Below are 26,077 nucleotides of genomic sequence, written 5' to 3' on the forward strand. Positions count from 1 at the left end.
ATGCACTATTAATACGTTTTCTTAATAGTGTGCTCAATGATTGTATGTTGTGTTGTTACGACTGATCCTGTATTGTAGACAGATAACACTGGCTATTTAATAACTTGAAAAGGAATGAAATGCTCCAGTATTTACATATCTGCATTAAAAAGAAACTGCAAATGTAGCTTTTAGTGTTGTATTTGGAATATAAGTATACAATCACAAAGTTTATTCTCAGGATCTGATAAAAATATGCTGTTTTATCCTGTTATATTCCCATATCAGGTATCAATATCATTATTCTTATTCTTATTCTTATTCTCATTATTATTATTAATATTAATATTATTATTATTATTATTACTATTATTATTATTATTATTATTATTATTATTATTTTTCAGGACAATCAAATCAATGCCAAAAAAATACATTCAAGCTACAGCTAAATTACAGTTCTATTACGTTGAAATCATTTAATAATTTATTAATTATAAAATTTTATGAATTTTATCTTTATTTGTTAGAAAGTACGTTGTGTGTGAGTGTGCATGTGTGCGGGTATGTGTGTGTGTGTGTCTGTGCCTGTGCCTGTGTGCGGGTGAGTGTGTGTATGTGTGTTTGTCTGTGTGTGTGTGCATGTGTCAGGGTGTGTGTGTGTGTGTGTGTGTGTGTGTGTGTGTGTGTGTGTGTGTGTGTGTGTGTGTGTGTGTGTGTGTGTGTGTGTGCGTGTCTGTGTGAGTCTGTGCTTGTTTGCATGTGTGCGGGTGTGTGTGTGAATAAAGTACACACTACTTTACAGGCAGCAGGCCTGGTTGGAGATTTATAGATTTAATCATGTTAAGCTGTTGAACAATAATTCTACACCCCTACGGCACTGGAAAGCTCAAAGAATCAAGAAATGACTGCTGGGGCCCTTAAACTTTTTGTCAAGCATATAAAATCCACTTTATTACTATGCATTATGCATGCACTACAATCTTGTGCATATTGTGGGTGAATCATATGATGTTGGTGTCACTGAAACAATTCTTTTCATGTAAAACATTCACATTTTGAGCAGCATGAAAAGATTGTTGTTCGAATTATTATAAATAATATTATAATATATATGAAGCACATAACCTGAGTAGTTGTTAAATCGAAATGTTTACTGGGTATTATAAAGAAAAATAGCAACAATTAATTTATAAGCTGTCAAAAAGCATTAGATGTGTCCATATTTCTGTTTTATGGCTGTCTTAGAAGAGTTTTTGTACTTTTTTTTTTTTGTAACAGACAACACAAGAACAAGAAGCCAAATAATTACCTCACGAATAAAGGTATATCTTCTAAAAACATGCTACAGATTGGTGTTAAACAGTTGGGAAATTTGCATTATGCTTGCATTATGATTGAGCTACAGGTTACAACAACTTTCTGTAAATGTGTTTTTGACAGTGCTGGTATATTCATGTCCTTTGCATGTTCAGACAAACAATAATCCTTCCATCTGTATAAGCCCATATTCTAAGAAGAGATCTTTCTATTCTAACTTTCTTTCTTCTCTCTCGAAGCCTTTGTTTTTCCATCATAACAGTGCTTGATGATAACCATCTAACTCTTGCTGGTCAGAGCCAAACAGGAGCCACAAATCAGTCATAATATCAGTCTCTTGCTGTTGTGCTGCTGAGTATCAGGTATGTTATGAGCTGTTATGCAAAACGGTTGCTATATGATCTGATGTCTTTGCACAGACCAGTTTCTTGAAGAAATCCTTTTAGCATTTGCTGACAGCTAAAGATAGACTGCCATAGACATCCATATGATTACTGTTTGGTTAAGTAATTTGGTGGAACCGTTTGTCTGTTGGCAATCTCAACGAATCAATGAAAGAGAACAACCTGAGCTCTTTGTCATGCAGACATGCTGGAATAATATCTATACTAAGTGGATCAGTGCACATGTTTCCTTTAGCTCTTTTTAAAAGTACATTTGGGGTCTCTGTGTAGAAATCTCACTATGATCTACATCTTTTGCCTTCAGTTGCATGAGCACTGCCTATGTTTAGGGGTAAATAATGACCTTAAGGCATTAAGGAGAAGGATGCAGGTTGTAAACACACCAAACAAGTAAAATTTGTGTAATCTGCCAGATACTCTTATTTCTGGTGACTTCATTGTGGTTTGAATTTGCTGATTCTAACAATTGGTCTTTTTACGTTACCCGCAGGGAACACGTAAAATTATGAATACTAGTCTATGTTCAGGTAATTAGAAGAAAAAAAATTGTATCAAGAAGATTGGGTGCAGAAAAAAGGAACTGAAAGAAACAAATGAAAGAAGACTGTACTTCATATTTGTGTGGTAGATTAATACAATCTTTTTTAAATTAAATATTAATTATTAATTATAAACTGTTTTTATTTTTTATTTTATTTTTATTTTTTATTTTTTTGTGGGGCATTGACTATAATATTTAATTACACATAGATAATTCCACAAAAAAAAATCACACCAACCCGTTTTAAATCTAGCTTTATGACCAACCATAAGGTAGCTCTTAAGTCAAGCTGATTATATATAAGTTGCTCCCTACTTTAAAAAAAAAAATCAACACAAATTTTTTAATATTGTTTAATACATTACTTTGTAAAATGTAAACTTTGTAGACAGTTTTGTATGTCTAACGTTTGTGGCAACAGTTTGGGGAAAAATATATCAGTGTGAAGGTAGGGTGTCTATAAATTTTGCCACTATGGTGTATATCACCTTATTTATGATAACAAAAGGAATTATTATTACTATTGAAACTAATTAATTATTGAATGTTAATATGATATGGTTAATATATTGTTTATGCAGTTATGTATTATGTAGCATGTAAAAGATGTGGTTATTTATTATAAATTACTTGATAAGTTAGTATAATTTATTGTACGACAATTTGTTGTATTTTGTTGTTATTATGAGTTATTTATCTTATTTTTGGTCATATGAAAAACAATGCTGATTGCCCAGTCTTTAAAAATAACTTTTCTAAAACTGAATACTTCAATTAGAAACTTAATTTTTTTAATCTATACAATATTCCCATGGTTATCTGGAATTATAACAAAATAAGGAAATATGTTTTATTTACAAATTTGGACTAATTCATATATCAATGCATTAGTTACATTTGACCTTTAGGCAAATTACACTTAGGATCACTTTTTTTTTTACATAACAATGGAAGACTAATTCTTAGAACAATATAATACAATATAAAAAAAATATTTTTAAAAAGATACAACAGGCTTATTATAAATGCTGATGGACAACTTTAAGGGAAGACTTTCTAACATGGACACATCTGACAGAAATTAGTAATGTTAACTTTTATGATACTAATTCAACATTTTATTTTTTTTATTATAATAATATTTTCTGCAATGCATTTAGTATTTATCTTGATGAGTTGTTTCTTACTATTCTCTCAAATATATAATTTAGTAAATCATCATTGTGGTCAGTTAATTAAGCATTGGAAAAATGTAAATTTCTTTATTAAAAAAAGTAACAGAAGACATAAAATTCTGTACATTTACTCACACACTTAAAAGCAAAAATACATCACAACTTTCTATTAAGCAGACAAACAAGTCAAGTTAAAAAAACTGCAAAGATCAAATTACAGGTGTACAATGAAGAATGCTGCACCACATGCACTTTCTTTAAGGCTACTCTGCTGGTTAAAGACTTTTTTAAGCCATGTTCACTGTTAATACAAGTGCTCACAGTTTAAGTGATATGATCAGCAATTATAGTTGGATGGAATGGCATTATGTCAGCAGCAAGCCTGACTTCAAGTTGCTGGTAGCCTTTGTTAGTATCACGCACATCACGATGCTGACTAAGCTGTTCCTGTGGGAATCTGCTGTAATCTCACACTCACGGGGCCATTTCGGCATTCAACCAAAACCAGTCAACTGGTAGTAAGTGTGCATGTGTAGAGCTTTTTCCCCTCTCACCAGTCTTTGTCTGTGGTTCACTATGCAGCTTGTTATACTTCTTAATGACTGATGACATTTATCCAGTTCTATCACACCTCTGTACCGTCCCTGGGATACAGAATGCCAGCTGAGTTCATGCCAGGGTAGAAATGGCCATTGAATTGGTTGAGAGCAGGGCTGCTATAGCCTAACGTAGCATGAGAACCTAAAGGAGAAATTGGAGGAGGTGGAGGAAGAGGAGATGCCCACTCAGGGACTGTGGAACCAGGGGAATAGGAGCTGAACCCTGATGCTTGGGTTACTTTTTGTGTGCCATCCACTGACAGGCTGAGAGGAATGGGGCGATTAATGTGTTCTCCACCCATGTCCACGGACCCAGCTGATACCCCAGACATTTCTGTCAGAAAGTTGCTCAGGCAAGGAGGTGGACCCATGGCTGGAGCTTTCTCAGGTGAGGCTGAAATGTCAAGCGTTGCATTTTTGGGACTCCCACTACCATCTCCTGCCTCTGAGTTAAGAGATCCTCCAGAGCCACCCTCCCTGGCAAGACCATCAGACTTTCTCTTCCTCTTGCGCCTGAAGTTGCCATTGTCAAACATCTTTTCACAGTTTGGGTCAAGGGTCCAGTAATTACCTTTACCTTAAGAGTGAGACAGAAGGATTTGACATGAATTTAACTGGAATATGATTTAAAAATACTAGAAAAAAATCAGTTTCACAAAAGTAATAGTAAAGTAAATTTTACTATTAGTAGTATTTCACAAAAGAAATTAAACAAATATAAAAAAAAAAAAACAGACTCTAGAGTTCTTACCAGGGTCATCTTCATCCCGTGGAACTTTCTTGAAACAGTCGTTCAGTGATAGGTTGTGACGAATGGAGTTCTGCCAGCCAGCTTTGCTTTTATTATAGAAAGGAAAATTATCTGCTACATACTGGTAAATCTGACTCAGAGTGAGGCGCCTTTCAGGGGCACCATGTATAGCCATTGCAATGAGTGCTGAGTATGAGTAAGGTGGCCTAACCAGCTTCATTAGGTCCTCCTGAGAAGGTATGGAGAACCAACCCAGTTCTCCACCAGCACCCCCTGGACCTCCTTGGCCAAGGTATGGCCTCTGCATGCCATAGTGCTGTGGCATAAAGGAAGACACAGCAGGACCTGCTGCACCACCCAGATATGCAGAAGTGTTGATCCCAGTACCACTGAACCACAGGTATGGGTTAGGAGACGAAGTTGCATATTCCCCAATATCATATGAGGAAGGGTTTGTCCTCTGTGGACTTGGCAATGATGGAGGAGGATAGTAATTATCGCTGTAAAGGCTCAGCTCTGGAGGCTCCTGTCCCAAGTTAGGAAACTGTGGACCACATCGAGTTGGAGAATGTCCTTGCTCATACGATGTCATGATTATTCCTTCATATGATTTTTCTATCCTAATTAAAATGGTTTAGATGGCTCCAGATGTAGTGCACGGTTTCTTCTTTGGTCCAGAAAATGTTCTTGTTCTTTTCTTTTAAAAACAGATCCCCAGTTGAGAGGTATAATATCTTTCTTCACTCTGCCATTGTTTGCCCTTGCACTCTTGTCAGAGCTGTCACCTGTTGCACCTGTTTTATTCATACATACATGGCACCTCCCTTCTTTCTTCTTATTGGTTACTTTCTCTTTCTTGTTAGATGACTGTATTTACCCTTTGGTCAGTTTTTCTTCATCATTTGAAGAATTGATTTACAGATTTGCAGAGAGATTTTTAAACATGCAAACAAGTCTATTTCTTTCTTTCTTTCTTTCTTTCTTTCTTTCTTTCTTTCTTTCTTTCTTTCTTTCTTTCTTTCTTTCTTTCTTTCTTTAAACAAATAAACCTTTATATAGACAAACAAGTAATAATCATCTGAATTTTGCATTGTTTCTTTCAGGTCAAAATAACATCTTATCACTTATTCAGTGTACCCCACTTTTCAAATTTTTTAATTATTGTTTTTAAAGTAATTTTCAATAAAATAATGTACAGTACCAAAAATAGTAAAGTAATAAAATTAAACCAAATATTGAAAGCTGCATGCTGGAAAAATTATCTTAATTTTAGCCCACTTTAAAATGATTAACAAATTTATACAAATAATTACATAGCATGATTCATTTTATTTTACTTCCATCAACCCTGTTTGCAGTGACTGCTAAACGCCACAACAATGATTGTTAATTAATTAAAAAATATTTAAAAAGCTTAGCAAAAATACAGAAAAATGCAAAATTTGATTTGACTTTGATTTAATAAATAAAATTTGATCTGACTCTGTGTTTACAAATCTGGTAGCTAGTCAGACCAAGCTTAATTTTTCTGCATGGTTGTAGATGAACACAACTTTGTTGTTATTGCATTGAATTGTACAGGTACACAGAAACGAAATGTAGTTTGGCATCTACTAGACGTGCAAATAGTATCACTGTGCAAAGTGACAAATAAATAAACGTATACGTATAGCAAATAAATATAAAGGCTATGGCAGTGGCTATGGCAGCAGCTGTATATATACAGTACAGACCAAAAGTTTGGACATACCTTGTGTGTCCCAACTTTTGGTCTGTACTGTATATATATTATATATACAGTACAGACCAAAAGTTTATATATATTATATATACAGTACAATCCAAATGTTTGGACACACCTTCTCATTCAAAGAGTTGTCTTTATTTTCATGACTATGAAAATTGCAGAGTCACACTGAAGGCATCAAAACTATGAATTAACACATTTGGAATTATATACATAACAAAAAAGTGAACTGAAAATATGTCATATTGTAGGTTCTTCAAAGTAGGCATCAAGAGAATGCCAAGAGTGTGCAAAGCAGTAATCTAAGCAAAAGGTGGCTACTTTGAAGAACCTACAATATGACATATTTTCAGTTGTTTCACACTTTTTTGTTATGTATATAATTCCACATGTGTTAATTCAAAGTTTTGATGCCTTCAGTGTGAATCTACAATTTTCATAGTCATGAAAATAAAGAGAACTCTTTGAATGAGAAGGTGTGTCCAAACTTTTAGTCTGTACTGTATATATATATATATATATATATATATATATATATATATATATATATATATATATATATATATATATATATATATATATATATATATATATAGATTTAAGCACAATACTGTAATGTAGAGATTTTGAGATATGAATTTATACTATGACAATATGAGATTATATACAGTTATAATCATCCAGAGTTGATTCAGAGGTACAGTGGATGAAGGTTTGGTAACGTATCACTTCTATTACAAAAAAACTAAAATTAGTTTTTAACGTATTCATTATTTTCACGAGTTTTACATGAACTTTGCACTGGTTTGGGAAAGCAGATTTTGGGGTAAAGAAAGTATCCGGACTGCTGGTTCCTTGCGTTTATGCGCGTGCTTCAAGAAGGGTTTGCGTCGCCACGGCAACAAACAGAAATTGGTATAAAAAAAAAAAGAATTTATAATAATAATACACAAAAACCAAAAAAAGCATCCCTCAGACCATAGCAGGCGCTTGGAAAACTCACGATTGACTTAAACCAACGGAAGTCACTTTAGCAAGGTGATATCATGTGTATATACTCTTATACCTGTAACTCAGTGAAACAGGTTGGCTAGTAACTGCTAATCAAGCTGGCTAGTCATAGTCTCGTCCTATATCCAGGTGGACTTGTATTTAGCAAATTAACCGTAACCAGTTATCCGGTGGGTCGGTTTACCAGGCATTTGAAACCAATAAATAACTCGTATTAGCTGAATGACTTATTATTTATGTATAAAAGTATCCAAATATAACCAAATGACGCGTTGTATAGCTAGCACTCGCTAACTAACCTAGTTAAGAGTGCTTGTTTCGGTTTTCAGATGGTTGACAACACTTCATTCGGCGACCAGATCACGGATTTCCGACGTGAAACTTTAGAAATCAGTAAAGATTTAGAGAGGATGACGGAGCAGATGGAGAATATTTCAGGTGACATGCGTATACAGTAAACCAAACGTGTTTAATGATCTGGTACAGAAAGCTAGTCGTTATTGTGTTGTAGTAACAGTCTGTCGTTCTCCACTGCAGTGAATGTGACTTGGATGGCGTACGACATGGTGGCGATGAGGACCGACCCTGAACTCGCAAAATCTCTCAAGAGGCTGGAGGACGAATTGGTCCAGTGCAAAGCTGTTATAAGTGGATCTAAAGACAATCCAGTTGACCAATACAATACAGCTGCAATCCAAAAGACAGCCCAAGAGTAGACGCCTTTTCTACTGGAAGTTTATTTGTACTGTATTTCGATTTAAGGTGATAGTTAAATATCGTAATACGCCTGTACGTTTGACTGAAAATTGTTTGATATCAATAAAAAAAATTAAGAAAGAATCTTAATGTGCTTGGCAGACTTAATTTTTGCTTTTATTTTTCATTTATTGCTATTTATGCATTTATTATTATGAGTTCAAACCCCAGCACCACTAAGCTGCCACTAATAGCAGTAAGTGTATGTTGCTTTGGATAACGGTGTCTGCCAGATGCTGTAAATGTACTTTCTTTTCTTTCTTTTTTATAATTTTTTTATTTTATTACAATTGAATGTCCTTATTCAGTATTTGTTTAATGTTGGTGTTTATTTATTTTTTTTTTTATTTATTTTTTTCCAGAAAGAGAATATGGAAAAGTTCACAGGTAATTCCCTCACATCAGCCACTGTTGATCTGAATCACATACTGATGCAGCTGGATACCATTTCTGAGACTCTGGATCAGATGGAAGGTGTGAAAAACATTTTATGATTATAATTGAAATATATTTAGATGTAACCAGGAAAAGCCAATCTTTCTAAAAAAAAAAAACACGTCTCAATAAACCTGTAGTTTTGACATAAACTGCTTCAAGCTTTCCAGACAGTACGTGGTAATGTAGTTATTGTAGTTTTAGTTATTTTTTAGTGATGGAAGTGTACATCTTCAAGTTCACCTTATAATTAAATAGCTATAATTTGTAGTAAAGATACAACAAAGTATGTGATACAGATGTACACCACGTTTATTTGAAAACTTTGCTTTTAACTGTACTTGTTTAAGGGGGAGAAAGGTGGGAAAATGGCACACTGATGAGTTTCTTTAGTTTTGTATAGGAGCTCGGTGTGGTAGCTTGTAACCAAGGATGCAGCTTCAGTAAAAAAAAAAAAAAGACAGTGTTTTACCTTAGGGGCAATTCATTTTTAGGTGATCTGATACTGCATAGGTCACAAGTTGGCAAACTGCTTTGGGGGAAACTCCCGTTACTTTAGTGCTCTGACCCAGATTAACATCTGCTGATGCCTATCAGTTAAAAAAAAAAAGGAAAAAAGGGTAGCTGTAAGAAATGAGCAAGGTCAAATGGGAGGCATATATAATATTAAAGGTGGTGCATGACTTACAGGTTGGCACACACATAAACTAAATCACAATGTTAGTTATTATTATTAGGTTTCTTTTCCAACGGTTGTAAGTCGATTCTAAACATCTACACTGTGCTCCTGTGTACATTTATGATTTGTTTACTTGTACCCTATAGTCTCTTTATTCATGTAGTCAAGTTTCATCAACTGTTCCTTCTTTGATTGCAGTGAAGACTCAGCTGCTGCAGTGTAATTTAACAGTGTGCTTCACACATCCTGATAAAATGGCATGTCTGCATTCTTGTGTAGAAGACTCCACGGGTTTGACAGCATCTCCAGAACTGGCAGAGTAAAGAGGTAATGGTAGGAAGGGAATTTACTAAACACTTATTGAAATCACAGTATTGAAAGTTTTTAGATATGAGATAATCATTAAGCCTATTTTTCCCAATCTTTTTATCTACACGTTGTCTTAATGACAAATTATTGTACTTGGAAAAGTGTAGAATGCTTGACTGATCTTAATTTGCTGTTGGCTGAAACCTTTTTGAAAGTAATGGCTCAGCCTTAGATCATACCATCATACCATTTCTGCTGCAGCTTGTTTTAAATTAGATTAAATGTCATGATAGACATCTTTGTAATCTGCTTGTGCCAACCTGCAAGCTATATTTATATATATATATTTGTTAGTAGTTGGCAAAACAGAAATTCTTCTAAAGCTGTGCCACTATTTAAGCATTGCTTTTTTTATTGCTCACCTGTATGTTCTATTTTCATTTTTATCTTAGACATACTTCAGATTTCCTTCCTGTCATCGGTCTTATGTGCTACTGAAGATCCCTGTTCTGTGTTCAGTATTTTTGTCCTAAAATCTGGGTTTTAGTTTGTGTTTGATATATAAAGAATATACAGTATGCAGTACATTTTACATTCAGTACAGTGTTTACAGTAAACTCTAGGAATTAATGTTTTTTGGGCCTTATGTATATACATTGGGGTCCAAAAGTCTGTGATTAGTTTTCGTTTACAATTATTCATTTACAAATATTGAAAACAAATGCTTTAACTGTTCATTTAATGGAACATTTGCTATTACAAATGTCGTTCTTGATCCCTATATCAAAAACTAAGCTTCTTGTAAATGTATCTATTTTCTGACTTAAGATGGTGCCAATATTTTGTAATGAGAATTGTTGTATTAAATTCAGTAAAGAATGCAAAATAGAAACAGTTTTACAATTGTTTACAGACTCAAATGGAATCGACCACCTACAGATTAATGTAGCAATATGGCCATCTTGTGGTTATTTATAGAAGTACCTCGACAGCTTTTTTTTCCTGTTTGATGGTGTTTGTTTTATATATAACAATAGAGCTGTTTATAGCAGCACTACTTTAGAATGGTGCACTATTGCATTTTCTTGAACAGAAACAATGTAAAAGCTTTCTTTTTGACTGGAAATCAAACTATTGTTTTGTGAAGCACACAGGTTTGTAAAAACAGTCATTTGGAAACAGTCATTTGATTTGCTGTGGTGTTTTCTACTCTTTTCAAAGTCCCTCTTTCTACTGCAATAAACATGAACCTAGAACATGAGCTGGCTGTCACTTTTTTTTTTTTTTACTAGCCATGGTAATTCACTTAATTAGAACAAAAAACAGTACTGTGCATCACAGAACCTAAAATGTTTAATGCTATTAACATTCAGTCACTTCCTAAACATTTGAAAATTAAAGAAGGGGTATTTTCTTTGTCTGTTGCAGCTCAGGAATTACAAGTTGTAATCCTGGCTAAGAGAAAGGTGAGCATCAGAATTGGACCATGGAGCAATTAAAGAATGTAGCCTGGTCTGATTAATCATATTTTCTTTTACATCATGTGAACAGCTGGGAGCATATGCATCTCATACCTGGGAATAAATTGCATCAGGCTGCAGTATATTGTCTGAAAACTATGTGTCCTGGCATTCATGCGGATGGGACTTGTTCCACTTACCGAAACACTGTTGAAAACCAGTTACAACTACATTAACTAATGGCAGTGGTCTCTTTCGGCAGGATAATCCACCTGCCACGCAAAATTATTTAGCAATTGTTTGAGCTGTGTCAGAGTATTCTCCCACAGTTATTGTTTTATCCATAGTGCTTGTTAAAGGTATTCAGATATATATGTATATCCTCTGTAAGGGATAATTGGTAAATGTAGCTTTTCACTTGACATTGTTAAACTATGGTAACAAAACATGAACAGTACTATCAGGCAGTGACCCACTAATAAGTGATTCAGTGTGAATTAAATTGGCCATTGGACACTGATTATATATTTGCCCACAACATGGATATCACTTAAGAAATAAAGTGTAGCAATAAATTTTCCCAGTACTCCACATTTTACAATAATGATGTCAAACAACATAAAAGAGTGTGAACCACAATAATGATAAAAAATATATTGACATTTTTAAAGATTATGGCCACCACTTTAAATATTATGACCAACGGGAGTCTGGATGCTTAAATAGCTTATGATTGTTTTTCTAGGTTGAACAGTTCAGCGCAAGATTCTGAGAATCTCTGGAATATAGTCATATTCAGGGGTAGAGGGTCCAATAGCTGTTTTTATGAAAACAATAAGTCTGACCATTCTGGAATTTGCATCTGTCTGTTGTTAATGTATGTATTGCGATCCTTTAATCCCTCCATCCCATCACCCCCCCAACACCTTGGGATAATAATCTTGGGAACCCCCTAAGTATATTTTTGACTTGTCATAGGAAGGGCCCTAATGCCTTATGGTGGGTCTAGAATCCCCCCAGCCCCCCTCAATTCAACCACTGGCTGCCATAGACCAATCAAGTTTTGAAAACTTGACAAGGTTATCGTTAATCTATCTTCATCAAACTTGAATAGTAGTTTCAGGGTGGGACCTACGAGTACCTGATACAGTCTCACTCAAGTTGGCAACTGGGGGCGCTATTTCTTATTCACTGGGTTTGTAGTTAAACTCAGGCAGCTAATTTTTCAGGAGCCAAATGGCAATTTCAGTCTAAATTTCGTTTGCTGCATTGATCTGCTAACTAGAACATTGGATTACATCAAATACATGCTGCATTCGGTCAAACATTAGAAGTAATAGTAATAAAATTACTAAATAATACTTAATAGTCTTAATATTACTGTATTATTATTAACATTAATTTTTATCATATACCTTGTTGTGTTACATAACTGTGAAGCCATCATAATTGTTCTATCTGTAAATGTTTTTAACTATTCTTAATCGAGTTGCTCCATTTAATTATTAATATTCTGTAAGGGACAGTACAAAATTATTTTTTACTTTTTAAGAATCAAAGTAAAACTTGTGTGCTAAATATGCTTAGGTAAATGCCTGAAGTATTAGCACTTTATCAGAGTAGTTTCCTTTTAGGAATTTTAACATGTAATAAGATTCTTTTTAACTCCATGATATTTCAGAAATATTTTAATTTCCTCTCTACCTTGAAGTGAAAAGTGTAAGCCCATAACCGTAGTTTATGCAGAATCTGACTGTAACAAAAAGTCAAATGGTTGATCAAAAGGATACAGAAACTTAGAAATGCATTAAGTAAAATAATATACACTGCCTGAGCTGCAAAATAAATTCTTAAGATTCATACTTAAGATTCTATGATTGGATCATTACTGCAGTGATTAATCTGTTTTCAGCTGTCAGCAATTCCTTCAACCCTAAATGATGCACAAATTAATTTCTTAATCAATCATGTTGAAAAACAGACTCTGTCATTGTGGTAAAGATTACCCTATACAAAAAGGGGTAAATTATTGTACTGCATCAAGCAAAAAAAAAAAACTATGATGGTGATTGCTGAATCAGTGAACGTGTCCAACATGTTGTTATAACTGGAAGTGTAGTGGTGAGCTGTCAGCTTTTTGGAATAATTGTGGTCAGAAATTGGATTGGAGATCCTAAAAATGATCTTTGGTGAAATCACACAATACAAATCAATGGTTGAACTGACGAGTATTTGATAGTGAAGTGTGCTGTGTAGCGAATAGATTTCTGACCACAAGAAAGTCACTTGTTAGTGGGCTTAAACATAAATAAAATTGATTTGTTAGGCAGAATAAAAACTGGACTGTGGAGGAATGAATAAAGGTCATGTGGATTTTAAGTATTCCAAATTCATACATGCATCAGGGTAAAATGGGAAGTTCATGAAGAGAAGCACCCTTCATTAATAGTGTTTACTATAACTGACTGTGGAGGCAGTAATGGCTCAGCAACATTATGTGGCAATAAATTATGTCAGCTCAGTACCTGAATGTGCTGAATGACTGGGTTATTCCATCATGGCACAGACATATACCAAGATGACAATTCCAAGATTCAGTGAACTCAAATTGTAAAGGAATTGCCCATCACAAAGTCTTGACCTTAATTCCATTTAAAGTCTAATGAAATATAATTTGGAAAAGGAATATTTTAATAGTTACCAAAGTAATGATAATTGAAAATTCTGCAGCTATTAGTATGTATACTTTTAGTATTATATAACCACACAGGCTAAGGGCAACACATGGTTGGTGCAATTCACTCATTATGAGTGCTATACAAACCCCATATGAATCTTTAGGAGGTAAATGTGCTCTTTTCCTGAGAGTGTTAAACATTTACAAAAAACAGGAGAGAAATGATTGCTCTATTGCAAACTTACTCTGCGACATGCAACTATCTGTGCTTTTCTGTTCATTATAATAATATGGACAGCTTTATTCATGTGATTGCTAATGTTGACCCTCTCTCTTACCCACCCCATTACCAAGTCACACATCTTACCTCACATCCACACCCACAGACACACACAATTATGACCCACCCCCTAAAAAGCAGAGCATGTGTGAAATATTGCCTGATGTAATTACTTATTAAGATCTCTGATGTTAGTGCCATTTAGATTTATTGCCACTTATTGGCGTAAATGTTACTATAAATTAATTTATTTTTTAAACAGACATTTGTCCCTGCTAAACATTACGTGAAGAGTACATTTCAAGGGTGCTAATAATGTTAAAGCCAGTGTTTTGTTTGAAAAAATAAAATTGCAATACATTAAAGCCGAGTTTAAATAAAAAATTCCGGATTACTTGATCATTTTGGAGCTCACTGTATTTACTTGTCAACAAATTTTCCATCTCTTGTTTCTCTCGGTCTTGCTTTCTATGCTACATCTATTAAATGTGTAAAGGTTAGTTTTTTAGAAGCATACACTAAACTCTTTAAGATAATTGAGGTAGTTATTTTAAAGAGTTTTTAAAAAATGCAAATAGCACAGAGATTCAAAAACTCCCCTGGCTTCTCAGTTTCAGGTGGAGAGCAGGAGAAACAATAACTAACTGTTTGTTTGTGTTTTGGTCTGTGAAACAATTACTGTGTTATAAATTTTTTGTTTTTGTTGTTGTTCATGCATGTTATTAACATCCATCTTGGGCGATGGGTCGACAGCACTAAATACAACAGGGTCTACACTAAAAACAAAAATGGGGTTAGATGTACCATGTGATTTGATGTTTCAGTGCTGGTTAGGCCTGGTTTACACTTTTGCATATCTGTGTCCACAAATAAGCCTCAGACCACTTTTTGGTTTTGTACATTAAATGTTAGTAGATAACGTTTTTAATTTTATCTTTTACATTACAAAATTAACAGTCAGGACTAAATAAAACAGATATCATTGGTGATAAAAAAAAAAAAAATCTAATTGCACTTGTCATATTCATACCCATGATCCGCTGTTGAGACCCCTAATGGGAGCAGCCGAAAGAAGAAGAAGAAGATTCATACCCATATTCTTATAAACTTTTTGGTTGCCTGTGTGTCTAATATTCTCTCTCTTTGTATGAGTGTATGTGTGTGTGTGTGTGTGTGTGTGTGTGTGTGTGTGTGTGTGTGTGTGTGTGTGTGTGTGTGTGTGTGTGTCTGTGTGATTGTGTGTGCGTGCCATGAATGCGTGTGTCTGTGTGCATTACTTTGCATCTACATCATTAAATCAGTTTGGCCTTTTTGAAAGTCTGGCCTATACCGTGTGTTGTATTTATTAAACAAAATTTTTTTTTTTTTTTTTTTACAAATGTTGAGTAATAAATATACCCATTAAATAAAGTGTTAAATATAAACGTAATTATACAAGTAGTTGAATATCAACCTTGTATAAAAGTTACAAATCTATACAAAATATAAGACAGAGACTGTCTTATCCAATTATGTATTGCTTACATCAAACAAAAATTGAGGAAAATTCCCAGTGGGAATAAAACTGTGGGCCAGCTGCTAAACCCATCCTGTCCTCTCACCAAGGTGAGAGTTGCGAGGAGGCTCATCACTCACCTCCAAGCCAGCAGGACTCCCGCTGAATAAAGCTGCAGCTGCAGGGGGTTTTGCACAAGGCTGCTGCCTCACTCTTTAGGCACAAAGAGCCCCATAAAGAAGGGAGGGACTGTCTTGTCTCATAGAACTGCGGAAAGCAAAGTGTAAATGACGTGCATATATTTATGATACTACAATACACTGGCCTGGACCCGAGTACATAAAGTTATTTGCATTGTCTATTTAATACCATACAACCTTAGTTTGTTTATTTGTTTGTTTGTTTTGATGTTTCTTTCTGGTAGATATCCTACTACTAGTAAAGTGATGGTCTCAATCCAATCCTTATATAAAATCCAATCTGTTTTGCTCATCAGTCAGTACCTATGAATTTTGACTGAGACCTAGCTAAGTTGTAGTAAATATTAAACAGAATGAGGTGTCACTAGTTCATTTGAGAGAATGCTTGCCACTGCAGTGGCTTCTGATAAAGCAGTGCAGCAATGCGTATCTTTGTCATGCGCATGTGGAGACTTTAAGCATAAAGGAAATGGCCCTTTTGTGGAATGGAACAGACTGAGTTTACCCTCCGTGCTTGAAGAGGGGTAAAACCAAAGGGCTTTAGAGAGATCACAGTCTAATTCTATCCATATGAATAGCCACTGAGGGAAGGGGAGGGGACATTCTGGGTGGCTGTGGCTAACTTGGATAACAACCTGGCACTGTATTTAGAAAGATGACCATTTTGTTTCTCATTCATTATAGCACAGCAGGACAGCCTGGGAAAAACATGGTATCCCTTAAGGCAAACAGAAAAAAACTGAGAGGAAGAACAATTTGACAAGCTGGCGAATTTGTGTGAAAGGAAAGAAGACAGTGAATGAATGTTATTAACTTTGAATGGATGTTATTTTGTCTCTGATATCAGACCCCTACTGGGATAAATGGTGATAAGTCAAACAGCCAGAATAGATATGCAGCATACAAACAGCAACATATATACCCATGATTGCCTATCAATTTCTTATAATGTTAAAACAATTATCACTGATGCCTGAAATCCAATAGAGGCCTTGCTAAAGTTTATATATAGCCACATTACATGCATTTCTTAATTTTGTAGGTGTTTAATATTTACATTTTGGTCAAGAATGTGCTAGACAATGCCTAAGGCTAGTAAAAATAACTGTTTTTTTAACAGTTGCAAATCTGGCAAATTTAGTAGTTCTGGGGTATTAGTGTTACAAGAAAACACAAAGCATCCTATTAAATCCAATCTCCACTGTCACACTCTCCTTCTGATTTAGACCCCCACTGACTCTAGTGTAGCATCATTCATCTGGTCAGGCAGGTCAGCAGATTTATGGTTTGTCCCACTGAGCAGAAGAGATTAGCTATGTATTAAGGGAAATAGTTAAGGGGTAAAACCCAGAGATAGTTTATCAAGGAATCAAATGTCATGATTGGCAATGAGTCATGTTTGACACAAAAGGCTGTGAACTGAGCACAATGTGATGTACCTGACAACCTCACTGTAATGTTTAAGTAGGACTATACGGTACATCACCGTGGCTTCTCTTTGCAAATTCCACAGTGAAATGCATATTCGCATTACTGCTGTCTGCATATCAAAGTAACCTAACGCTAGATCATCCTAAAGGGAACGCCCAAGACGAAGTGCAAAGTGTGACACGTTAATCCTCTCAAAGTATACTCACTAAAATCATCCTTAGTGTATTAGCAACTAAGCCCTTTTGGTGAACATTGTTGCCTACTTATTGTAACTTATTATTTATAATTTCTGGACACGAATGCATGTTCGTGCAGTGGTTGAACTAAAGTTTTAAAAACGGAATCAATCTACAATATATTGAATATATTGTCATTCATGTTTAAAAAGTGAAACAGAAAATACATCTTTTTTTTTCATTAATTTATTAGGATATTTAAATATACATTTTTATGGTATGTACAAAGGTAAAAAGATATTACAAAAATATAATAGTAGAGAAAAGTGAAGGGAAATCTGTTTAAATAGAGTCCCCAAGCAATTGTCGCAGTCATTTTGGTCCTCGGAATCTGCGCCGGTGGTGTCCCTGGCCACTTTGTCTCCGTGCACAAACGTACTTAACTATAACCTGTGAGCAGTTTTCGCACTTCACCGTGCAGCACCAGTGGAACTTGCAGTTACAGCTGCTCACTATTTCTGTGCGGATCTCTTCGACACGCAGACCGCATTCGTGGCACAGCCTTCTGCAGCTGTGCTTTTCCCACTGCGACAGATTCTTGCCATTCTGTAAGCACTCCCTGCCTTCAGTGCCGTGTAGTCCGAGGCTTAGGTTTTTCGCGCAGTAATCGGGGGAATCCTCCAAATAGATAAGTTCGGAGCGCGCGATGCTGCTGAACGCGTCTGTGATAGCGCCGCCGCGGTTATCCGCGCTGTTCCCCGCGCGCATGCGCCGTTTGTCCACCTCGAGTTTGTGCGCCTGGTCGTGCTTTACTTTCAAGTAATTGCCCACCTCACGGAACTCAGCCAGCTGCATCCAGCACGTCTGCATCGCGCAGCTCTCCGACATCCCATGGCAGCGACAGATCCTTTTCATAGTCGCTTTTACAGCCTGCAACACAGTATTGATAACAGATTTAATTAGCTGTCATCAAATTTACTACAAATGTAATCCGGGTAGTTATAAAAGATAAAGATGCCAGTGCGTACCAGACGGCCTGCAGCGTTGTTATGGAGATTGACAGCAGCACGGGCGTCTTGTCCAGTCTCGAATGCGTCCACATATTGCTTGGAGATCCTCTCTCCAAAATCCACGTTATCACTACATCCTCCCCATTGCCAGCCACGACCTCCTGAGATCAGTGAATCCATAACGAATGACAATTGCTAGATAATTGGATAAAATTGCTACCTAATCAAATATATGCATTAATACATTTTGTGAACGAGTAATAAGCTATAACTGTTTAAATAAACGTTCGTGTGATATCTAATTGTTCTTACCATTTTTTCCATTTCTTGAGTTGTCGCATCCGCAGTTGTCCAGATCCCCGAGGCTGCAGTTTCTGGTTAAAGTATACATGACACCAGCTGCGCTTATCGCGTGCACAAACGAGGTTTCTCTCGTCGCTATATGCATACACACAGAAAATCAAGTTAGAGCTGGCAGTGGGGTTGAAGATTTTGCTGTACGTGCACCGATGTTCGCTATATTTTATATCTTACCACTTCGGAGTCGTCTGTGAGTTGAGAGGTGAAACGTGCTCTCCGGGCAGTTCCACCTGTCCCACGTAAACTGGTGCTTGCACTCCTGCATTCCGTTTTGGGCTCCTGCGAGAACACTACTCGTGTAGCTCAAGTAAGCCTGTCAATATAGGAAAAAAACAGAAGAGTTACAAAAAAGTTTCAGCAAATTTTTCTACACATGATTTGTAGAGAATTGTAAAAGTGGATAACAAGACACATATTACTTACTTTTGGTCCAGTCATGAGCAAATTGTTAACAAGCCTAAAATAAGAAAAAAAAGAAAATAAGTTAATCATATGGTAAGAAAAAGCATTCGCGTTATTGCAATAAACTGAAAACCAAATTTTTCTTTGCATTCTTACCATGTGTGGCCTAGAAGGGTTTTATGATAAGTAAGGAATAGAAAGGCCCAAAGGAAGGAGTAAACCATTTTTTTTTTTTGCAAGATCACGTTGCTACCAGAGTAAATGATGAAGATCTTCTTTCAATTCAAACAGGTTTTAGAAATTTATACAATCCACATCAGGGCTGATGAGAGGGGGGGTCACCTTTTGTTATAGAATTGCTGACTTGCTATTGGTCCACAGCTGCCAGTGATGCGGAGGAAACGCCTCTACTGAACTTCAAAGGATATCAATATCAGCGTGTTTATTTCTCTCTGCGGGCAGCAGTGCATGATAATTGATAGTAATGCATTGATCCAACGGCCCTGGTAAAGGATTACACCCTGTGCCAATACACGTTTCCTATTTTCTCGAAGTAGAAAAAAAGAAAGACTTCACACAAACATGTTTCCAAACTATTTAATGTATTCTGAGTTTAAAATATCATATACACTTAAGGGTAAGAAAAAAAGTAACAAAAACATTTAAACCATTGTGCAGTAAACATTGTCAGGCAATATGTGTTAGAAGTTTGTGTTCATTATAAGGAACAAATATTTATCTTTTAGTAAACCAAATATTAAGGGCAAAAAGTGCACATATAGAACATAAGTACTGGAAATTAAATCAGCAAAGTAAAAAAGTTTCATTTTCTTATTGATAGCTTTAAAATAATCGTCAGCATGTACAAATATACACTTGGGATTTTATATATAGGCAAAGAGGATTAACTGCGTACACGCTGCCTCCTTCGTGTACTGTTATGTGGTCGAATGTTTTTGTTTCTTTTTGAACAGATGTATTTTGTCACGAATTGTGTGCACTTCTCACACTTCACCGTGCAGCACCAGTGAAATTTGCAGTTACAGCTACTCACGATCTCTATCCTTTTTTCCTCTACTTTTAGACCACACTCGTGGCAAAGTCTTCTGCAGCTTCGTTTCTCAAACTGCGACAAATTATTGCCAGTCTGCAAACACTCCCTGCCTTCAGTCCCGTACAATCCAAGACTCAGATTTTTCACACAGTAATTTGGGGAGTCCTCTAGATGGATGAGTTCGGTGCGCGCGATGCTGCTGAACGTGTCAGCGATCGCGCCGCGGTTCTCTGCGCTGTTCCCGGCGCGCATGCGTCGCTGGTCCAGCTCGAGCTTCTGTGCCTGGTCATATTTGATTTTCAGGTAGTTACCGACGTCCCTGAAGTCAGACAGTTGCATCCAGCAAGTTTGAACGCTGCAGCTCCCCGACACACCGTGACACTTGCACGATCTCTTCATCATCGCTCTGATAGCCTGCGTAAACGACATAATACATTCAATTTAATAAGTTGCAGGAATGCGTATACTTATACAGAAATGATTGGTTATCACTAGTCACAAAATATTTTGACTTACAAGTCTACCAGCCTCGTTGTTGTGACGGTTTACAGCAGCACGCGAATCATGCCCATTTTCCATCGTATCTACAAACTGCTTAGAAATGTTCTCCCCGAAGTCAGCATTATCACTGCATCCACCCCAAATCCAACCTCGGCCTCCTGCCAACACATAAATGAGGGATGTGAGCACTCATTTTTTACAACAAAGCATATTTTTGTTATTATGTGAATCTTTCTTTGTAGAAGTAGTAACTATGGCCGAATAAGCTTACCAATTTTTCCAGTTTTTGAGTCATCACAGCCACAGTTATCGAAGTCTCCCATGCTGCAGTTCTTGGTTAATGTATACATAACTCCAGCCGCACTTATGGCATGTATAAAAGCCGTTTCTTTGGTTGCTATAAAAAAATAAAATAAATGAATACATATATCTGAGAGCGAATGTGCAGACTTTATGCAGATTGTGATGATTTGAAAACACTTTTATTATAATTAATGCCGTTATTTGTGCATACCCCTTCGCAATCCTTTATGTTTTGACAGTTGAAATTCACTCTCCGGGCAGTTCCACCTGTCCCACGCAAACTGGTATTTACACTCTTCAGTGCCGCGCTGTGCTCCTGCTTGCACGCTACTGGAATAAATAAGATATGCCTAGAAAAATACAAACACGTAAAAATTATCCAACTGCTTTAAATGTGTTGTCATATATCTATTACTGAAACTGGCAAATTGTAGCAGATCATATGGATAAGAATTTGCAGTAATTACCTTCGGTCCTGTCATCAGAAAGTTATTCACTGACCTAGAGAGGAAAATAAAACAAGGCAACATTAAACATGGATTTTCGTAACGGTTGTAAAGTAATTGTTTGTAACAAAACAAAAAATATATATAAAAAAGCCTAAAGTAATGTAACTGTACCATGCTGTTGAGGATAATACATGACAGCATATAGACAGGACCAAAGATGCGAGAAATTGACAAGAGCCCATTGATGCCAGTGCGTCCTCCGAGTCCTCTGGGATGCCTTCTTTCGGTGACCCAAGGCTCAAATACTGATGGAGTAATCCAGAAAGAGATAAAGGCAATTGACGACGGGCTCGAATGACCACGGTATTTATACCCCTCGCCGACATCGAATGACAGGCTTTTTCCAACTTTGACATTTCACTGTGAAATCTAGTGATTCGATGGCGATTTGTTCAGACGTAGGGAACAGTAGAGCAGCCGCACTTCAAAGTGGCGCTTAATAGCCCCTTTATTATGCTCATTATATTCTGCTTTTCCCATGGACGAACTTTTGAGTTATTTAGTGCAATTACTACTACAACTACAACTACTACTATTACTTGTTTTATCATTAGTAATAGTATTTTAGTATTATTATTATTATTATTATTATTATTATTATTATTATTATTATTATTAGTTTTATATTGGTACAATTAGTATTAGTATTATACGCCTGATAAAATCCAACTAGACTTCTTAATGTGTACAGTGTTCCACACATGAATCAGCATAATCTCTACTGTCTATGGAGGTGATAGTCCACTTTTTACAATACACACCCTTCTGATTTTGCATTTTCTATTACATTTGCATAGCACATGTAGTTGCCCTTTTTAATGGATACATCTTGTCAGTTTTCGAAAAGATCTTGAGAAAAACTTAAATTCTAATGATTATAATGTTTGTCTGTTAGCTGATGATTGCCAATAACATTTCAATTGCTCTTCTGCATCTTTCACGAGAACCCAAAATTCAAAACGGCACGCTAAGGGCCATATAAATAATGTCAAAGTCTTTGTCACATGGGTGTTAAAAGACTGGGAACGAATCGGGTACAACATCCCAGTAATGTTTAGACCTTTTTCTACAGACTAGAACACCAAAATGCGTTATAATGTATTGGTAAGTTACGTTTGGAATTTGGTTCTGTTTATTGGCTTAGTCAGTTTCCACAGAACCGTTTTCCCTAATAATAAAACAGTGGAATGTTTCCCAAACCTAAATAAAATATTGTAAAATAAGACCCAACGAGTCAAATAATGTTATTCCTATGTGCTAAAGGAATGCAGGTATAGATTAATGGCAGTGAGAAATCGACAAAATAATTTGACGTTTAATTACTTTCGATGACTTTTGCGATTATTTCTATATGGAAATGTGATTTCATATAGACTCTCATGAAAAGATTAATTGCAGAAACCACAAATCATGAGCCAATCAAATCACTGATTTAATGGCCAGACAATAGATAAGCTCTCGAGCCACTTGGCTCAGCCCGTTTTAGACAATAGTGGGACGCGCAAGTGAGGATAATCCGCACTAATTGGTTATCGGCGACATCAAGCTCTAACAGAGGCTGAAACCCAAACTCCCACACCTACTTGTCAAAAAAACCTAAGAACCTGTTAAGCCGAGATCTTTGATGCCCCTCGTTTGTAACATGCAAACACATGCCGAAAGTTATATTATTTTTTTTATTTTTTGTCGATTTATGGGGCAGCAAACTAAGAAACAACAATCCAACGCCCGAGGTGTTTTAGACTCATCGATTAATCGACAAAAAGTGTATTCCGCGGTCCAAAACTCCAAAGAGGTGTGAAGGAGGAGCAATAAGAACTAGTCATCTATACCCAGGAAAATGAACTGAGGACTTGGCTTACCTTACGGCAAAAGCTTTCCATTTTGAATAAACACGGCGAGAAACTCAGGTGCGGTTAATTAAGTCAAACTGCGAGCATTGTGCTTTGGAGTAGAGCTTTGCAGACCAGCCAAAATCCAAGCTGAATAAAAGTGTTTTTTTTTTGTTTTTTTTTAACTACTTTCATGTAAGTAATACAGCAAGACGTGCATTGTGCATTGTGTTTTCAACTTTGCATATACCATGATGTTACTTAGGAACGGTGTCTTTACATTGTTTTCCCCATTAAAGCAGTATTCTCGGGGAATATTTTAGCCTGATAAGTCCGGTAATAAAACACGATTAACAGCAGAGATATTGGCGCGTTTCTGAAGCACTGACGCCATGCTCTCAGCGGATTCATTAAACCATCACATACAGTGCAGGCATCAAAGGAGACCGAGGTGCGACTCCTTACACGTCATTAGCAAGCCATAAGGTGTGGATTGAAATAAGTAAGCAGTCATATGAGTGGTCTAATGTGTGTGAGAGAGACTAAACTAGTAGACACCTCACTGGGATGTCTTCGTAAACGTGGCCCGATGCATATTCGCAACTTTTTGTATTTATTTGCTAATATATTTACTTATTGATTGCAGCGTTCGTTTTGGAACCACGGGCCTGTACTGTCGAAAGTGTGCAATAAGTGATTGCCTCTTACTGCAGACTGAGTTACCTACTTTCGTTTTTTTTTTCATTAACAATCTAAACCATTAAATGAAGAAAAATAGTGGACTCACAGGACCTATTAGGAGATAATTGTGAAATATTTTGTAATGAGTAGTTTTTTTTTGTTTTTTTTTTACATTTTTTTCAGTCAGAGACAATTTGTTAAATAATATTCCAAATCTGTTATTCAGGTATTCTACCAGGAGCAATTTAGCTAGTTTGTGTGATTACTTCTTATAAGCATTCCTTTCATAATGTCATGCTGCGACTGTCACATCCTTATAAAAGATGCATACATATTTTCAGAGAACAGAATGGCCTTTGACAATGTTGTTTATCATGTACTGATATGTTACTCAATGGTCTCATAGTCATCATGGAGGTCTATATATGCATTCTCTCTAACAATAAACTTTGAATATCTTTTATACATGTTTTGGTGTCTCTGTGACTGGTATTTCCACATTGGAAAGCCTGAACAAGAACGAGTGGGCCTTTAACCTAGTTTAAAAAAAATCCAGTAATAGCTTCAGTATTTGTTTTGTAAATGTATAACTGAACAATTCAAATAAGGTTATTTTAAATATTTAATAAATACAGTTTTATTCTGCATTTATTTTACCTTTGCACTCACTTTATCCAAAGAGTATTATATTTTATTGGTTCAACAATTCTCCAGTCAGGTGTTAATAAATTGTCACAGTTTCTAATGCTAGGACATTGGTGAAAAGTTTATATTAATGTGCTAATTTTAATTTAACAATCTAAGCTTTATACAGGTGGATACATTTTAAACAACGAAAAAGCCTATAATTGTTATGCTGTAGTTTTCTTTTCTTTGTTTATTTTTTTTGTTTGTTTACATATATTATTCTTAAGTGAACTTTTAAAACAGCCATAAACTGCTGTTCCATCAATACCCTCAACTTTTCGATTTTGAGGTCAGTTAGCCAAAAGTTCTGTGTAATGTTATACAATTAAAAATCAAAAAGTGTTTTTCAGTAAAAATAAAAAATGGGAATTTTTAACACACACAAAAACGAGTTTTTTTCTTTGTGCTTTATTATTGGCTATGTAAACTTTTTTTGCTGATGCTCATATTAAGTGTTGCAGTTAAATACATCAGGAAAGTTGGGAGTGCTGCAGCACACTCACCAAACATACTTCCCATGGCTTTGTCTATAGAAGAGGTTTAGATTAAACCCATATAATTCATGATCAAGTAAAAGAGGTAAATAATGGCTATGTGTATAGCGGCAGTCAATTCTTTGCTTTATTTGGAATTACTGTTACAGAGTTGGCGAAAGGGAGTCACAGTGTGGTATGCTTTGTTAGCACCCTAAAAACTCCAGCATTACTGGTTTGATTTGGAGTTTGGGTTACTGTCTATGTTTTCCTGAGTTTGTGTTTCCTCTGGAAACTCTTGTTTCTTCCCAACTCCCAAAAACATGTCGGTAAGTGCATTGGCTATGCTAAGTTGCATCCTATTTAAAGGCTTCATTTATTAGTTGTAGTTTATGGCAGTTTGCTCATTTAAATTTGCTTTTTGCTACTCTATCTTGATCAAATAAAATGCCAGATTTGCTTGTTGAAATATGACACATTATGGATAATAAGGACATGTATAATGCTAAAGTTTACAGTCAATTGTTAAAAGTGCTATAAAATTAATTTTTATTTAATTTTACAAACATAATACAACAATTTTACAATATAAATAAACAGAATACGATGATTTACAAATCTCAAACAAATATTCTATTCACAATAGAACACAAACATATCAAACATTTAAACTGAGGACATGTATCATTTTAAGGAAAATATAAGGTACGAGGTAAATTAAAAAGTTTCAAGTTTAGTTTTGTAACATGCCAACAGATAGCAGGACAAGGCTGCATGCACAGTCACAGGGAGCACCGGATTTCATAAGTCAGTATGCCAAAAGACATCATCCTGTGTACA

General features: G+C 35.7%; 4 protein-coding genes across 6 annotated transcripts; 1 reads left to right on the top strand and 3 right to left on the bottom strand.

Annotated features, from left to right (window-relative positions):
* Positions 1-3,490: 3,490 nt before the first annotated feature.
* foxi3b (forkhead box I3b) lies at positions 3,491-5,543 on the bottom strand. Its single transcript, XM_083560046.1, has 2 exons — positions 4,770-5,543; positions 3,491-4,595 (listed from the first exon to the last, which is right to left on the bottom strand). The coding sequence occupies exons 1-2, from the start codon at positions 5,359-5,361 to the stop codon at positions 4,045-4,047; spliced, it is 1,143 nt and encodes a 380-aa protein (XP_083416172.1). The 5' UTR covers positions 5,362-5,543; the 3' UTR covers positions 3,491-4,044.
* Positions 5,544-7,421: 1,878 nt separating this feature from the next.
* syce3 (synaptonemal complex central element protein 3) lies at positions 7,422-10,967 on the top strand. The gene is made up of 6 exons (XM_083559897.1): positions 7,422-7,554; positions 7,857-7,965; positions 8,065-8,289; positions 8,646-8,757; positions 9,596-9,724; positions 10,159-10,967. Exons 2-3 carry the CDS (start codon positions 7,857-7,859, stop codon positions 8,241-8,243), a joined length of 288 nt encoding a protein of 95 aa, XP_083416023.1. The 5' UTR covers positions 7,422-7,554; the 3' UTR covers positions 8,244-8,289; positions 8,646-8,757; positions 9,596-9,724; positions 10,159-10,967.
* Positions 10,968-17,796: 6,829 nt separating this feature from the next.
* LOC310737159 (protein Wnt-8a-like) lies at positions 17,797-23,509 on the bottom strand (the record flags this gene model as incomplete). 2 transcript variants are annotated; one of them, XM_083561349.1, is made up of 6 exons in its annotated part: positions 17,797-18,355; positions 18,454-18,596; positions 18,748-18,873; positions 18,970-19,108; positions 19,219-19,252; positions 23,427-23,509. In XM_083561349.1, the coding sequence occupies 5 exons, from the start codon at positions 19,231-19,233 to the stop codon at positions 17,798-17,800; spliced, it is 981 nt and encodes a 326-aa protein (XP_083417475.1). In that variant the 3' UTR covers position 17,797. The 2 variants fall into 2 exon arrangements, with proteins under 2 accessions (XP_083417475.1, XP_083417476.1); XM_083561350.1 differs by lacking the exon at positions 23,427-23,509 and adding an exon at positions 19,354-19,421.
* On the bottom strand, positions 19,843-23,537 carry wnt8a (wingless-type MMTV integration site family, member 8a). 2 transcript variants are annotated; one of them, XM_083561348.1, is made up of 7 exons: positions 23,427-23,537; positions 21,676-21,809; positions 21,523-21,556; positions 21,267-21,405; positions 21,024-21,149; positions 20,768-20,910; positions 19,843-20,665 (listed from the first exon to the last, which is right to left on the bottom strand). In XM_083561348.1, exons 1-7 carry the CDS (start codon positions 23,445-23,447, stop codon positions 20,102-20,104), a joined length of 1,161 nt encoding a protein of 386 aa, XP_083417474.1. In that variant the 5' UTR covers positions 23,448-23,537; the 3' UTR covers positions 19,843-20,101. The 2 variants fall into 2 exon arrangements, with proteins under 2 accessions (XP_083417474.1, XP_083417473.1); XM_083561347.1 differs by lacking the exon at positions 23,427-23,537 and having other exon boundaries at positions 21,676-22,098.
* Positions 23,538-26,077: the final 2,540 nt, after the last annotated feature.

This window comes from Silurus aristotelis, assembly GCF_946808225.1.
Source record: "Silurus aristotelis genome assembly, chromosome: 14".
NCBI lineage: Eukaryota > Metazoa > Chordata > Actinopteri > Siluriformes > Siluridae > Silurus > Silurus aristotelis.